Genomic DNA, 15414 nt, shown 5'->3' with positions numbered 1-15414 from the left:
CTGGCCGTCAACACGATTTCTCTGATAAGAAAGTGAAAGAAGATCCTGGAGAAAGATGGCGTTTTAATGGCGGAGCAAAGACGAACATAAGAGACTGTACAGTATGTGCTGGAGGAAAACTAAATCAGTGACTTTGACATTCATGATCAGGAGAAGACAGTGCGATCCTGGAGAGGAGGTCATTCAGTTTTTGCTACGCTTGCTTCTGCTGGGGTCGTGTCCTCCAGCAGGAAAACTTTGCCGTTGATCATTAAGGCCGTCCTTTTCGCAAACAGGAAGCAGAGTGTAAACAACAGTGCGGCTTCTAGATGAACTCCAAGCCTTCGTATTTGACGTCCCCGATCTTGGTCTCCGGTAGGAGGACGCGTCCGTCCAGCGTGAAGGCCGTGATGTATGTGGCGATTTTCCCGGCGTCTTCCTCCGACTTGAGGGCCAGGATGATCTGGTCGTCCGTGTTGGGCACGAATTTGAACGAGGAGAAGCCGTGGGTGGGGTCCAGCGGGCCCACCCGGGTGGCGCTCATGTCTTTGAAGTCCGACGAGCAGCTGAGGACGAGATTGGTGCCCCGACGCTCGTCCGCCATCTCCTCGTAGCGCTCCTTGCTGGCTCGGCGGGGGAGGAAGAACCAGCGTTGCAGCGTGTCGCTCCACGCCGCCGACTCGTGAATGAGGTAACCTGCAGAGATGGGGGTACAGGCGAGGGTCAAGCGGTGGGGGGCGAGAGGTACCGCGGCGCCACTCGTCACCACAACTGACCTGGAGGTTCTATTTCCGCTGCAGACTTGAGCGACTTGTACACGGGGACCCAGTCCTGGTGTTCCACGTCCCCGCGGAACCCCACCACCTTCACCCACTCGGGGTTGTTGTTGACAAATTCCCCGGACGTGGTGGTCCATTCCTTCCCCAGGCCGCCCACGTACAGGTGCTCGTCCTTCACCGCCATCCACTCCGCTTTGAACCCTGGCAGCACAAAGCACGTGTGGAGGGTCAGTGCCCCACTCGGCCCCCAATTCTACCCCCAGTAGGTAACCTCCTGTGGAAATGAGTTAGCAGCCGAAAAACACCAACCTTTGGCTACGTTGCCGTCGCCATCGGGAAGGATGACCCAGGGTACGACCTTGTCGCCGTCGATGTGGTACACAATTCCCGTGCGGTCGTCCACGCTGTAAAGCTTCCCGTTGAAAACCACCAGTTCAGACAGCTCCATGCCCCGCCCCTTCTCGGCCAGGTGACTCTCCAACACAGTCCTCTCCGCGTCCCATTCCACCGACACCTTGTCGCCGCTCTCCGACACCAGAAGGTACCCGCGCCGCATGTAGCTGAACCACGTCAGCGTCTTCTCGCGACGGGAGTTGGTGTCCAGGTCAGCGATGACCCCGATGCGGAAGCGGGTGCCCCGCGGAGTGCGTTCGGGCGGACTGAGCGGGTAGGTGTCGTTGTAGCGGGAGACGGGCCGGCGGGCGTCGCCGTGGCCTGCCTTCCAGCTGCCGGAGCCGTAGGAGCGGGGCCGGAGGCTCGAGTTCAAGTGCATGAGGAGCAGCAGGATCAACGCCATCGAGACGGCCGCCACCACGATGGGCCGCCACTTGAGGCGGAAACGAGGGTCCGTGGTTTTGCCCATGGTCGCCAGCATGGGGAGGCCTCCGACGGAGATGCGCAGACCGTTCATGGGCTCATTGTGCTCCGGTTGAGCCGCGTCTGCAGGTGCGGGCATGGAGGACGGAGGAATGGAGTTACCTGAGGAAAACAATGCCTCTCTGAATGTTCTGAACTCCTACTTCCATGCCAGTGACAGTGAAACAAGATCTTGCGAGAATAAAACATGACAAAATTTATCATTCATACAAAAAAAAACATTGTCTTGCGATAAAAAATTAATAACTCATTTTGCCGGCCGCCATAAATTGCCGTGTGCATGTGTGTCTGTTTTCCCTCATTTCTCGCCTGAAAACAGGCACAAAGAGGGTTCACTGCCTGGATGTCGAACAGAGTGAGACCTCTTGCCAGTCATAGTCGATTGGTCTCTGTGGGGGAGGCGGGGCCGCTAGCATACACACAGCAAAAGAGTGGTGCCTCGTGAGGAGCAATGCAAGGTTAAGTAGAAATTATGAGGGGAAGAGACGCTTGCAAAGCTAAATATCAAATATTAATAATGAGCACAGTGAGCCCATCATCAGCTAGGAGACCCGAGTTCAATTCCACCCTCGGCCATGCATGCGTGAGTTTTCTCCGGGTACTCCGGTTTCCTCCCACATTCCAAAAACATGCTAGGTTAATTAACGACTCCAAATTGTCCAGCCAGCCTATATGTGCCCTGGCCACCAGTCCAGGGTGTACCCGCCTCTTGCCCGAAGACAGCTGGGATAGGCTCCAGCACCCCCCGTGACCCTCGTGAGGAAAAGCGGTAGAAAATAAATAATTAATACTGATGAAAAGTAGTACGTAAATAAGTAAACAAACACCGAGAGTTGGCGGCACGGCAGTCAAGTGGTTAGCGCGCAGACCTCACAGCTAGGAGACCAGGGTTCAATTCCACCGTCGGCCATCTCTGTGTGGAGTTTGCATGTTCTTCCCGTGCATGCGTGGGTTTTCCTCCCACATTCCAAAAACATGCTAGGTTAATTGGCGACTCCAAATTGTCCATAGGTATGAATGTGAGTGTGAATGGTTGTTTGTCTATATGTGCCCTGTGATTGACAGTAGCTCTGCTTTCATGGATGATTAAGGAAACAAAAAATATTCACATTTGAGAGGCTGAAATCAGAGAATATTTACATATTTAAATAAAAAAAATGATGAATCGCTGACCAATCGCTGTCAATTAATTAGATTAACCATCGATTAATTGTTTACTCTTGATTACTCTCACATCTAAACAGCAGCAGTACTCATATGGTCTTCTCTCCTCCAGGTGGACCAGGAGGCTCCTCGAGGGGAGGCCAACGTGCACACATTCTGGGCTCTTAGCAGCCGAAAAATGTGGCTGCATTTTTGGGAAAGCTGAAAGAGCCTTTCACGACGGGGCCCCGCGCCAAACAGCAGCCCATTGTGTCGGTGCCCCCGGCGCCTTACCTCTCCGTCTCCCCCGAGAACGCCGTCGTCGACCATGCATCGGGTGCACCTCACCAACCCCCCAACACGACTCTGAATGCTTTACCTTCTCCGAGCATAACTACTCCATGAGGCTGCTACAGTGGTGAACTTTAACTGTGCTTAGAGGATCACGGCCCAGTCCAAAGGTGCTCGGAGATCATTAAAACCTTTATTATTAACTTATGTACGGACAAAGCGGCAAAGTTGTGACGTAATCAACCGCAGGAGCAGTCAAAAGTGAACTGAGGTCAGATGTCAACGCCAGTCACAACTCAAAACAAGACAAAGGTTGTCATGAAGTGATAAAAAGCTGCTTGTTGGCTTAGCGCAAGCATTCTCTTCAAACATAACACACCCCATTATGTAATGTGCTTTGTTATGTAAAATAAAACTACTCTGTTATTAATAGGCAATAATTAACTTTTTTTTTTTTTACACTTGTGTGACCATTTAAAGCATTAAAAAAATAGATGAGTGGCATCAATCATTATTCCTAGTCATGAACGCACGTATGATTATGTGGCATAAAACAATACGCATCACTAACTCACAAACACATCAATAGTCACACTTCCTCATTGTCACTAGACGACAGCCACGTGCAACCACAGACACGCCAAAAATCACAACAATGTTTTTATTAATTACACCTTCTTGTGTAGACTGCTGTTGTGATTCTTTGCAATATAAATACACAGATTTTAATTTAATTGTGTCTATGTGTCAATTAAATAAACAGGAACAAAAGAAAATAAGTGATCATGACACTGAAAATGACTGAAAATAAAAATGAACTGCTGAGTTCACTTCCTGTCTTCCGCATATCTGTCCGCCGAGGGAAGACATTTAATGTCACACACACGAGAATTTTGGTGAGTTTTCATTAAGGATCGACCGATATATTGAGTCGATATTTGCGTTCTTTACATGAATCGGTATCGGGCGACACGAGCGTGGGTTCACCAATATATTTTTCCCCCGCATGATTTACAGACAGGCATCCGCCGGGCAACTATGTGTGCGCGTCACACTGCGGAGGAGCAGTCATCACATTGATGCTAGATAAAACTTGATAATGCTGTTTAAATGTGTGTTTAAGAAAGCTGTGTAAGCTGTGTAATATTTGTTATTGTAATTTTTTCATATAAATTGAGGAAGCAAAAGCAGTATCGGCCACGAATATCGGCCCAAGCAAAATTGGTGATGAAAAAAATCGGTATCGGTCGGAAAAAAACCCATATCGGTCGATCGCTAGTTTTCATGCATGTTTAGCACCTCAAACTGGCTGGGTCTTTGTGCTTGAGTCTTAAATATGCATAAGTAAAAGGCAAAGCATCTTTCAGGTAATTTTCTGCTCATCTTTACAAAATATTAGCATTCAAAAACACAAAATCCCTCAATTTTTGTTTCCTGTTGCTTATTTTCCTCACAATCCCAGCGTGTCGTCTGATATGATGTTCTATTTGCATTCGTTCTATCCTTTCTGGACACCTTCCCTCCTGTTCGTGTGCTCACGACCGTGTCGTGCGTGTAAGACCCTCCACCCCTTTCTGCTCAGTGTCGAGTCGACGCATACTGCACCACACCCTTTGACATTTTGACAGACGACTCTATGAGGCGAATCGTTCGCGAACAACCCATTCATTATGAAGGACCGCCTAACAGATGTGCACTGAAATCACGGAACAGACAATATGTAGCTTTTGGCCATTGATAACGCATTAAAAATGGATAAATCAATCCATAATGCTAGGTGTTTGTTTAGAAGTGTAATAATTTGACACCCAGCACATTGGACTGTTTAGCGAAGATGCTAGTTCCCTAGCATCCTATCACTAATGGACGTTCGGTAGCTAACAAAGCCGCAGAAGTCTTGAGTTCTTGAGTCACACTCACCGAAACTCAGACGTTCATCTCTCCGCCCGCCGCCGTCGCCGTCGCCGTCGCCTCCACCGACGGGAACTCAGGTGTCATTGTCGCTGGAACGTTTCCTTGTACGGCGTCCCAGGGTTTTAACACCCATTACTTCCTGCGCTACTTGTGACGTCATCACGCGTCGTCTCGACGCCGCCTTTGAGTGCACTCGGAAATAGAACAAAACTGTCACGCGACTTACAACGCGTATATAACCAACTTAAATAACTCAATCTAAACAGATTTGACCATTGCGATGTTTACTATTGTGTCAGAATACGCGTTTTATCACATTAGTACATAAACACCCTTTGAACTTTGCATTAAGATACCTTCATTGTCTTTAATGGATTGTCCTTCTGCACACCCCCCCTCCACAATGACAATCACTACTTAAATATTGACACAAGGAGTAGACGCCTGCGCAGAATCCTGTTCTTTCTTCAGAGAAGGATATAAATACTAAAACTCAACCCAAAGCTTGGCAACAAACCTTTTTTTTATTTGGTCAAGGCAATACTCTAAGGCATTTGACAACAACCTGCAAAACTGAGAATAGCTAAACAAAGCAAGCAGAAAGACAAGTGACTTACTAATCATGTGATTGTCATGTGATTGGCTGAGAAGGTGAATAAATATGTATCACTTTAACTTGCTGAATTTGATATTAATACAGAAGAAAGCCACGTCTAAGTACAATAGAGGTAGCACAAGAGAATGCGTGGCTTAGCTACCTTGTAAGGAGAAAAAAAACAACATTAAAATAAGATTTAAAATATATAATAAGTGTGTGTTTCAGTGCACAAAGGCAATTATATATTTTGAAAGTGATTGTTAAAACAAATAATTACAGTAGTTCTTACCGGGGACCTAAAAAGATGTTTGTCGCATAACTTATTAAACAATATTAAATTGTCCATGTTAACAAAATACATTTCTTAGCTTTATCCCCTTAAATGCACTCAAGGGTGAAACGTTGGGCCAACTCAAGTCATGACAGTGGTTTTGGTACGAAGACAAGAAAGCCCCACCTGCTTTTCCTCCACAGCAAATCATTCAACATCCACAAAGAATGTGTGCATGCCCCACTGGAAACCCATCCTCGTCGGGAGTTTTGGCGTCCAGCTTTTCAATAAACTGGCGGCTGGTACTCTCCGGAGTTCTCCGGGTTTTGGGAGAAAGGAGACTGCTGGTAGCCGGCGGGTTCGCTGGCGTACGGAGCTGGAGGGTAAGGGGCGTTGTGATCGATGCCGGGGTCTGTGTACTGTTGATCCAAGTCGGTGACGCCTTGGCGGTACCTCATGTAGGCGGAATAGACCAACAGACCCTGGTGAGAGAAAAAAAAAGTCACAATGCTAACTTTCATGTTCGGTGAGACACACAAGCACCAGGCTTGACCGCCACAACAACAACATGCAATTCAAACAATTGCATGTTTGAATGATCTCACAACAGACACAATAATCCATAACACAAGCTACTGTTGGGGTTATAACCCAGGCTAAGCTAAACCTCAACTCTCAACGTCACTTCCGGTCCAACACAAACACATTTACAGCAACACACACAAGTAAGAGTCTTATTTTTGTCTTATTTTATCTTATTATGTCTACTATATTATGTAATTACAGCATAAATGTGACTATAGGGGTGTTATTTAATGTCTAGAGGGCTCTAATAATGTCACAATGTGTATTTAGAAGGTTGTAAACAAATTTTCTATGCTCTTACTTCATAAATATTCAATTCATAAATAAGTAATCTGACTTTATGGAAGGGTCATGGCTCATGGTCGGGCTAGGAACTAATCAAGCTCACCCAGGAGAGGAAGGAGAAGAAGGAGAACGCCACTACAGCCCGTGCAGCATCAGCCGGGACGGCGGCGTCGGTGGTCCAGGACCACTGGTTGGCCAGGACACAGAAGCAGATGAACCACAGGAAGGTCCAGGCGGCTGCAGCACATTGCAAAACATCAGTGACAACAACAAGAACAGAGGTTCATCTTAAAACAACTCAAAAATCTCGCATTTCCCACCTGAGAAGCCCAAGTCTGCAACGATGATGTATCGTCTCTCCTTGGCGTTGCTGATCTGTGGGAAGTGAGCATCCAGTACCAGGAAAGCGACACATGCCAGGAAGGCCAGCACGCCGATGCCAACGCCGTAGCTGCAAGCGCTGTCCTTGTGGTTAAACATGCATCTGGCTTCCGGCCCAGCAGATGTGTTGACGTAGCCCTCTGCCGTGATGGTTGCAAACACCACGATGGCAAAGAGCTGGAAGGAAAGAATATGTGACTTGAGGAGTTGGGTTGAAGTAAAAGCGGTGCTGTGTGACTTTTCGCACGTGCGTGACAACCGAGGAACACTTTCACTCTTACAAAGGAAAAATAGCTTAAATGTATTCATATTCAGACGTCATGGTTTACTTTATTTCCAAAATGCTTAATTTGAACATAATTTGTTATTATTTTAATTGTGTTGTGTTTAAAGATATAACACAAAAGCAGTTTGGTTAATTTAAAGTAAAGTAAAGTAAAAATTATTAAAACAGCACGGGTGTTTGAACATAATTTGTTATTATTTTAATTGTGTTGCGTTTAAAGATATAACAAAAGCAGTTTGGTTAATTTAAAGTAAAGTAAAGTAAAAATTATTAAAACAGCATGGGTGTTTGAACATAATTTGTTATTATTTTAATTGTGTTGTTTTTAAAGATACAGCAAAACCCAGTTTGGTTAATTTAAAGTAAAGTAAAAATTATTAAAACAGCATGGGTGTTTGAACATAATTTGTTATTATTTGAATTGTGTTGTGTTTAAAGATATAACACAAAAGCAGTTTGGTTAATTTAAATAAAAGTAAAAATTATTAAAACAGTATGGGTGTTTGAACATAATTTGTTATTATTTTAATTGTGTTGTGTTCAAAGATATAACACAAAAGCAGTTTGGTTAATTTAAAGTAAAGTAAAAATTATTAAAACAGTATGGGTGTTTGAACATAATTTGTTATTATTTTAATTGTGTTGTGTTCAAAGATACAACACAAAAACAGTTTGGTTAATTTAAAGTAAAGTAAAAATTATTAAAACAGCATGGGTGTTTGCACATAATTTGTTATTGTTTTAATTGTGTAGCTTTTAAAGATATAACACAAGAGCAGTTTGGTTAATTTAAAGTAAAGTAAAAATTATTAAAACAGCATGGGTGTTTGAACATAATTTGTTTTTATTTTAATAGTTTTGTGTTTAAAGATATCACACAAAAGCAGTTTGGTTAATTTAAAGAAAAGTAAAAATTATTTTAAAAAGCATGGGTGTTTGAACATAGTTTGTTATTATTTTAATTGTGTTGTGTTTAAAGACATCACACAAAAGCAGTTTGGTTAATTTAAAGTAAAGTAAAAATTATTAAAACAGCATGGGTGTTTGAACATAATTTGTTATTATTTTAATTGTGTTGTGTTTAAATATATAACAAAAAAGCAGTTTGGTTAATTTAAAGTAAAGTAAAAATTATTAAAACCGCATGAGTGTACTTAATGTTTATAGCCTATTACATAAATAAGCACACACTTAAACAACTCTAGGAAGGCTACTTTTCTATTTTAATTATTATTCGTCGAATGACGTCATTATTTCCACTTTTCCTTACACTTCCTGGTTTTGACATCAAAGAAAGTGAAACGTTAGCATTTAAAGGTGGGTTTAAACGTGACACAACACAACACATGCTAACGTTAACTGACTCTTTCACACTAACCCCTGCAGGGAATCGAACCTTTACTCTCCCGTGATATCAAGCAGCTGATACAGCAGCCACCGTTCAAACTTTATTGATGAATCGGTGAATTTTGCAGGCTTTGTGTCGGTTGTATCAACTGACATCTGTTGACAGCAAAGTCAGTCTTGTTGACAGCTAACGATGCTAACGCTTTCCCGAAGTTAACTCACCCAGCTCAAGCAGCGTAAAATAGTTTGTGGCTTTTTCACAAAGCTTCCGAAATCAAAAGCGCCGCCGGCCAGCGGGGCTCCATAGGCGCTGCTTTGCATCTTTTTACTGTGTTGCCCGCAACAATGTGTAGTTGGGGGGGGAGAGAAAAAAAGTTAGTAAACTAGCCGGAAAACCGTTCTTGTTGGTGCGACGTCAAACTGCTTCCTGAAAACTTTACCAAGCCCGCCTCCGACCTGATGCGTTCAGGGCAGCTCGGGAATATTAAAACGAGGAACAGCGTCACACGTAAGCGCTATTAATGATAGTGTAGTCATAGAAGGTCATAGTGACGACTCTGTAGCTACCACAATGAACCCTTTACGTCCAGATGCTATGCTTAAGTTATTGAACTGTATAACTTTATGTTGTGTGCACTGATGTGTCATGCATCAAAAGAATAGCTTATTAATCAACAAATAATACTTCCATGATAATGTTAGCACACAAAACGACCACTGGGTGGCACTCTTGGATCTACAGAGTGTTGTTGAACCTGCTCATTTCAAGAGCAGCTCCCAAACTGAAAAACTGTAAGCACCCATGACAAGCTGCATACATTTTATGTGTCATAAAAATATATTTCTTTACAATTTATTTATGCTTTGTATGTACCCTCTGGTGTCATTGCATGGTGCAGGTGTACCTAATGTTGTGGCCATTAACACGTGGCACCCAGACAGGAAGTTGTGGCTAATCTAAGGGGTGTAAAAGTATATGTTATGAGTAACAAGAACACATTTAGTTTTGCTACTAAAAAGATTATTTAAAGAGGTCCAACAGAGCAGCAGGAATAGCAAGTCCGCACCTCTCGTCGTCATCATAAAGTTCAACAAAAAGGTGAAATGTTAAATGAAAGAAGCAAACGTCATCATTAGAGGTGTCCAGTGTGCGGCCTAGGAGATATTCGCGACTTTCTTTTAAAATCTGCCCACAAAGACACAACTCACAAAGACCCGGTAATTGGTTTTGTTGCTTTTTAAACTAAAACCACAAATTAATAGGATTTTATAAACTATCCTGTATGGAAGCCGTTTAAAAATGAAAAAAAATGATCTACAGTCGCATGTTGATGACGTCATGTGCAGTTGTCCAGTCATAACGCAGAGCGCCAAGTTCCCTTAAAAACATCAACAACATGGCGGACAAAGACACAGAAGTTACATTTAAGAAGGTATTTACGTGACTTTCACTGTTCGCAAACATTTGTATGCAAACTCGGTGAAACAAAACTACTATTAATTCAGCCTTTTTCTTCGCGAAACAACGAGTTTGTCGAGTGTTATTCGGTTTTGCACGCCGAAGCCTCTTAAACACGTCAAGCCTTACCATCTTGAATTAGGATCAAAGAGTGGCGTCTAATGTTCAGTGAGTGTATATGTTTCACACGCCGAATTAATACGATGTAAGTAATACTTAAAACACACTAATTATATAATGAGATAGCTGTAGGTTCACCATACGCAGTCTGGTTGTTGAGGGCGTAGTAGTCCACAAGAGGGCGCTACAACTTAGCATGCATGTACTGCACTGTACTATAATTTTACAACGCATTAATGTCAACAATTGAATCAGGAAAAAGTAATTACACACAGTATAAATACAAGTGAACACTCTGTTTCTCACCTACAGGACACAGTCAGCAAACTGTTATCGAGCTTCTTCAAGGAGGACAAAACCAGACGTGAGTTGTGTAAAGTAAGCCTGATGTAAAAATGTTTGCGATTCTGCAACTCAATTTTTATCTGTGTTACGTTACAGTTAGTGGAGAGGCGGCACTGCTAATGGCGGAGATGCTGAGAATATTTGTCCAGGGTAAGACCCAAAAGCGACTGGAATTGAAAAGGATATGAGCTGATAAGCGTGTATCAATGTGTTTGCGGCAGAAGCGGCTGTGCGATCGCAGAAACAAGCTGGAAGGGAGGACTGCGACCAAGTGGGCATCGAACACTTTGAAAAGATCCTACCTCAGCTGGTATGTATGCAGAGTGTGTATGGAACATCATTTTAGAAATACAGTCCTCTCTTACTATATCGCGGTCTTTCATAAAATAAATCAAAAATAAAACAATACAAATATTCCATGTGGGAATTTAGTATTCTACATTGGTCACTAGGGGTCGCCAGAATGCGAGATGTGATTGCCAAAACAGGCAGTTATTAGGAGTTTAAATGATCTCACACAATAATAATAATAATAATAATCCTAAATAATAACCCACGTTAAGCTAGAACTCAACTCGGAACCTTCAAGCAGGAGTTTTATTCAGGTCTTAAATGGCTTAGTTACGCTTATTATGTTTAATACATTGTGTAAAGCCGCCATTACAATACATTGGTAAGACAATAGCCACTGCAGGAAATACACTGTCCAGAAAAAAGAACTAGAAACTGCCAACGTTTGAGTCGAGATGCGTAATATGTCTTCTTTGCAAAAAAAATACTCTATTTATTGGTATTGAATCCTACTTTGTGGAAATTCAATGATTGCAGCTGAGTCTGGAACCAATTAACCGTGATAAATGATGAATTGCTGCATACATTATGACCAATGTACACTCACTGGCCACAACGTATACTACAATTAAATACAAGAGAGTAAAAATGGTAATGCAATGATGCATATATCAAAATATTGTCCAGTTGAAGCTTTTCAGAAATTTTAAGGACCTTTTCAGGGCTAATTTATTATTTGTTTGATTTTTTTTTAATTTCTTTAAAATATTTAAAATGTAATACATTTTTAGTATAATATATTTTGGAGTTTCGTAGAATTGTACTGCATTACTGAGTCTTTGTAATGGCTCATAATATGACGCAGGTATATTGGCTAGTGTTGCTTATTATTTGTTTGATTTTTTTATTTTTTTTAAATATTTAAAATGTAGTACATTTTTTGTATAATATATTTTGGAGTTGGGTAGAATTGTACTGCATTACTGAGTCTTTGTAATGGCTCATAATATGATGCAGGTATATTGCATAGTGTTGCTGCACTACAAATACAAAGAGACGGTGTTTTTTTTTTTTTCCCCTGCAGCTGTTGGACTTCTAGCAACCTCTCCCCACCAGATGGCGCCAGAGCGCTTCATTAGTGACTCCCTTGTTATGACTTGTGTTGCCTTGCTTGTAAATTCTCACATATTAGAATGCATTCCACGCCTTCCTCCACATTTGTTGTGTGTGGTTTTTTTTTTTTAAGTGGAAAACAGCCCCCCATTCCGGCTCCAATAAGGCCCACCTGTGCTCTTCTGTGCAACAACAGGTGCTTCCAGCATGCGCCACGGCACCCTTCATCAAAGCCTCCTGGAGCAGTTGGAAGCAATTAGAGTAATAAGGGGAGCAGCCAGTCTCTTAGATGATGACAAGTGCCAGGAGAAAAAAAAAAAAGAAAAGAAGTACCCCCTCCGGCCACTTTGAAGTTCCCTTTTGCTGTCCTGCGATGTTTAGTTAGAGGTGGAGGGAAGGCCAAAGGGGAGCTCTGGCACAGGGGGGAAAGTTGAATGGGAGTGTGCGTGCACCAATGTGTGCGCATGTGTGAGCCAAACACGGCCAAGAGACCACACGCGTAGATAGAAAGGAAACATAAGAAAACACATCGGGAACACGGTCCAAGAGGAGCAGGGGTGTAATTCTGAAGGTAAATAAACAAAAAGAGGCGAGGAGAAGAGGTGCCGTTCCTCCTTTCATCACAACGGAAGAAGACGTTGCGCCTCTAATGCTTTTCCACAAGACCAACATGTCTTGGTTATGAGTCAGCGTAGCCGTACAACACCTCACACTATTTATTTGTGTGACGTGACTCACCGACAAACACATCTGGAAGCAACTCTGTGCTGAAAAAAACTCCAGTGCGGGGTCGCTTATAGGTGCTCAAAGACGTGCCACCTGGAATTCCCAGGATGGATTCCTGCTCTACGGCCACACTGCAGGCCTTTCAGGAGCGTTTGATTTAATGATGCGCACAATTGCCGGTCACTTCATTTGCTGGCTGAATAGTAGCCGGAGTCCACCGCGGCAAACTGCCACTTATCACGTAGGGAACCTGCTCATTGGGCTCAATAGCTGCCACTTTTATGGTTGCCAGACGCTGGCGAGAAGTAACGACACGGCCTCTAACATAGAACGCTATCGAAGGTAAATGTTACTTTAAACCGGGTAGCATCCAAACCTTTTCCAGTGTGGCCCACATAGTGAAAAATAAGTATAATTATATATATATTTCAAGTTTTTTTTTTAAATAATTTTCTTTGTAATTAATCTGCACACATTTTAACATATTTTTGACAAATATACCCAGCTTAATTTACTTCTGTTTATTTCTCATAACAGCCATCAATCTGTTTTCTATGCTACTTGATCCTCAGTAGGGTCACAGGGTATGCTGGAGCCTATCCCAGCTGATTTTGGGCGAGATGCGGGGTACACCCTGGACTGGTGGCCAGCCAATCACAGGGCACATATAGACAAACAACCATTCACACTCACATTCATACCTATGGACAATTTGGAGTCGCCAATTAACCTAGCATGCATTTTGTCGAAATAATTTTACTTTATTTTAGTTTTATTGTGTGCGAGATTCATTGTTCTATGTCCCCTCCCCCAAGTGCACATTCATTCAAGGGTTGCGGGGGGTGCTGGAGACTATCCCAGCCGATTTCGGGCGAGATGCGGGGACGAATGTGGGAGGAAACCGGAGAAAACCCACACATGAGGACATACAAACTCCACACAGAGATGGCCGAGGGTGGAATTGAACTCGGGGTCTCCTCGCTGTGAGGCCTGCATGACCGCCAGGCAGCCCTATCGACTATAATGGGTGATACAAATGTAAGGGTGACTATAGGGGTGTTAGTTCATGTCTTGAGGGCTCTAATAATGTTAAAAACCATATTTAGAAGATCATAAACATGTTCATGAGAGAGGCGGGGTACACCAGCCAATCACAGGGCACATATAGACAAACAACCATTCACACTCACATTCATACCTTTGGAGTCGCCAATTAACCTAGCATGCATGTTGTTGGAATAATTTTGCTTTATTTTAGTTTTATTGTGTGAGAGACACGTTGTATTTTGTATGGAAAATGTAATAGAATTATTCCTGCCCCCCCCCCCCCCGTGCATCCTATAATGCATCCTATCCCTCCTATACATCTCAGTGGAACAAATGACATGTGAAGGCAGCCTTATTAAACATGCGAAAGCAGTTAGGACAAAAATGGGGCGGGGCATCTGATTTTTTTTTTTTTCCTTGATGGCGACATTAAAGGCGAGGGAGTGTCGACAGCTCGGGCCAGACGCTTTGGAGAAGCTCCGAAGCAGTGAGAGGCGCTTCCCCGGAGACGAGACGGATCTGTCTCCAGTCGTCTGGCGTGTCGTCATTGCTTGAAGAGCGAGACTGTTAACCGTCAGTTAAGATTTTTCTACATACACCAGGGCTTGGCTTTAGGAAGAATAGCATAATCCTCTCCTGGCACTTTGCATCTCCTCTTTTGGAAGAAATATTCAGTTTTCAAATGAATTAATCATGATTAATCACCACACACAGCTGTGTCTCGCAATATCGTCGTTCTATAGGACAGGCAATTGACTCATCACTAAGGTTCCATAGGGAACACATTTAGTGTGAGTTTGTTGTAATGTTATTTACAGTATGTCTAATATGTCATGTTTTCACTGATTATCCCTTTTATATTAGATAATAGGGGTGCACGGGGGACGAGTGGTTAGTGCGCAGGCTTCACAGCTTGGAGACCCGAGTTCAATCCCACCCTCGGCCATCTCTGTGTGTTGGTGGCATGCTAGGTTAATTGGCGACTCCAAATTGTCCATAGGTATGAATGTGAGTGTGAATGGTTGTTTGTCTACATGTGCCCTGTGATTGGCTGGCCACCAGTCCAGGGTGTACCCCGCCTCTCGCCCAAAAGACAGCTAGGATAGGCTCCAGCACCCCCGCGACCCTGGTGAGGATAACGGTAGAAAATTAATGAATGAATGTAACTTAAGCCAGGCTGCACGGCGGACAAGCGGTTAGCGTGCAGGCCTCACAGCTAGGAGACCCAAGTTCAATTCCACCCTCGGCCATCTCTGGGTTTTCTCCGGGTACTCCGGTTTCCTCCCACATTCCAAAAACATGCTAGGTTAATTAGCGACTCCAAATTGTCCATAGGTATGAATGTGAGTGTGAATGGTTGTTTGTCTATATGTGCCCTGTGATTGGCTGGCCACCAGTCCAGGGTGTACCCCGCCTCTCGCCCTAAGACAGCTGGGATAGGCTCCAGCACCCCTGTGACCCTCATGAGGATAAACGGTAGAAAATAAATGAACGAATATTAGCTAATACAAATGTAAAGTGACTATAGGGCTGTTATTTCATGTCTGGAGGGCTCTAATAATGTCCATAAACAGGTTT

General features: G+C 43.3%; 3 protein-coding genes across 4 annotated transcripts; 1 reads left to right on the top strand and 2 right to left on the bottom strand.

Annotated features, from left to right (window-relative positions):
• Nucleotides 1-43: 43 nt before the first annotated feature.
• On the bottom strand, nucleotides 44-5127 carry cant1a (calcium activated nucleotidase 1a). Its single transcript, XM_058049852.2, has 4 exons — nucleotides 4989-5127; nucleotides 1068-1736; nucleotides 756-959; nucleotides 44-675 (listed from the first exon to the last, which is right to left on the bottom strand). The coding sequence occupies exons 2-4, from the start codon at nucleotides 1711-1713 to the stop codon at nucleotides 305-307; spliced, it is 1221 nt and encodes a 406-aa protein (XP_057905835.2). The 5' UTR covers nucleotides 1714-1736; nucleotides 4989-5127; the 3' UTR covers nucleotides 44-304.
• A 360-nt stretch (nucleotides 5128-5487) lies between these two features.
• On the bottom strand, nucleotides 5488-9181 carry syngr2a (synaptogyrin 2a). Its single transcript, XM_058049853.2, has 4 exons — nucleotides 8958-9181; nucleotides 7042-7279; nucleotides 6825-6958; nucleotides 5488-6333 (listed from the first exon to the last, which is right to left on the bottom strand). Exons 1-4 carry the CDS (start codon nucleotides 9054-9056, stop codon nucleotides 6136-6138), a joined length of 669 nt encoding a protein of 222 aa, XP_057905836.2. The 5' UTR covers nucleotides 9057-9181; the 3' UTR covers nucleotides 5488-6135.
• Nucleotides 9182-10044: 863 nt separating this feature from the next.
• cenpx (centromere protein X) lies at nucleotides 10045-13193 on the top strand. 2 transcript variants are annotated; one of them, XM_058049440.2, is made up of 5 exons: nucleotides 10045-10168; nucleotides 10627-10678; nucleotides 10756-10809; nucleotides 10881-10969; nucleotides 12260-13193. In XM_058049440.2, the coding sequence occupies exons 1-5, from the start codon at nucleotides 10133-10135 to the stop codon at nucleotides 12326-12328; spliced, it is 300 nt and encodes a 99-aa protein (XP_057905423.1). In that variant the 5' UTR covers nucleotides 10045-10132; the 3' UTR covers nucleotides 12329-13193. The 2 variants fall into 2 exon arrangements, with proteins under 2 accessions (XP_057905423.1, XP_057905425.1); XM_058049442.2 differs by lacking the exon at nucleotides 12260-13193 and adding an exon at nucleotides 12035-12163 and having other exon boundaries at nucleotides 10047-10168.
• Nucleotides 13194-15414: the final 2221 nt, after the last annotated feature.

The sequence above is a fragment of the Doryrhamphus excisus genome, linkage group LG16 (assembly GCF_037039965.1).
Source record: "Doryrhamphus excisus strain RoL-2023G ecotype Guam linkage group LG16, RoL_Dexc_Guam_v1.1, whole genome shotgun sequence".
NCBI classification, from domain to species: domain Eukaryota; kingdom Metazoa; phylum Chordata; class Actinopteri; order Syngnathiformes; family Syngnathidae; genus Doryrhamphus; species Doryrhamphus excisus.
Note: the sequence above shows the minus strand (reverse complement) of the source record. Positions and strands in the feature narration are given on the sequence as shown.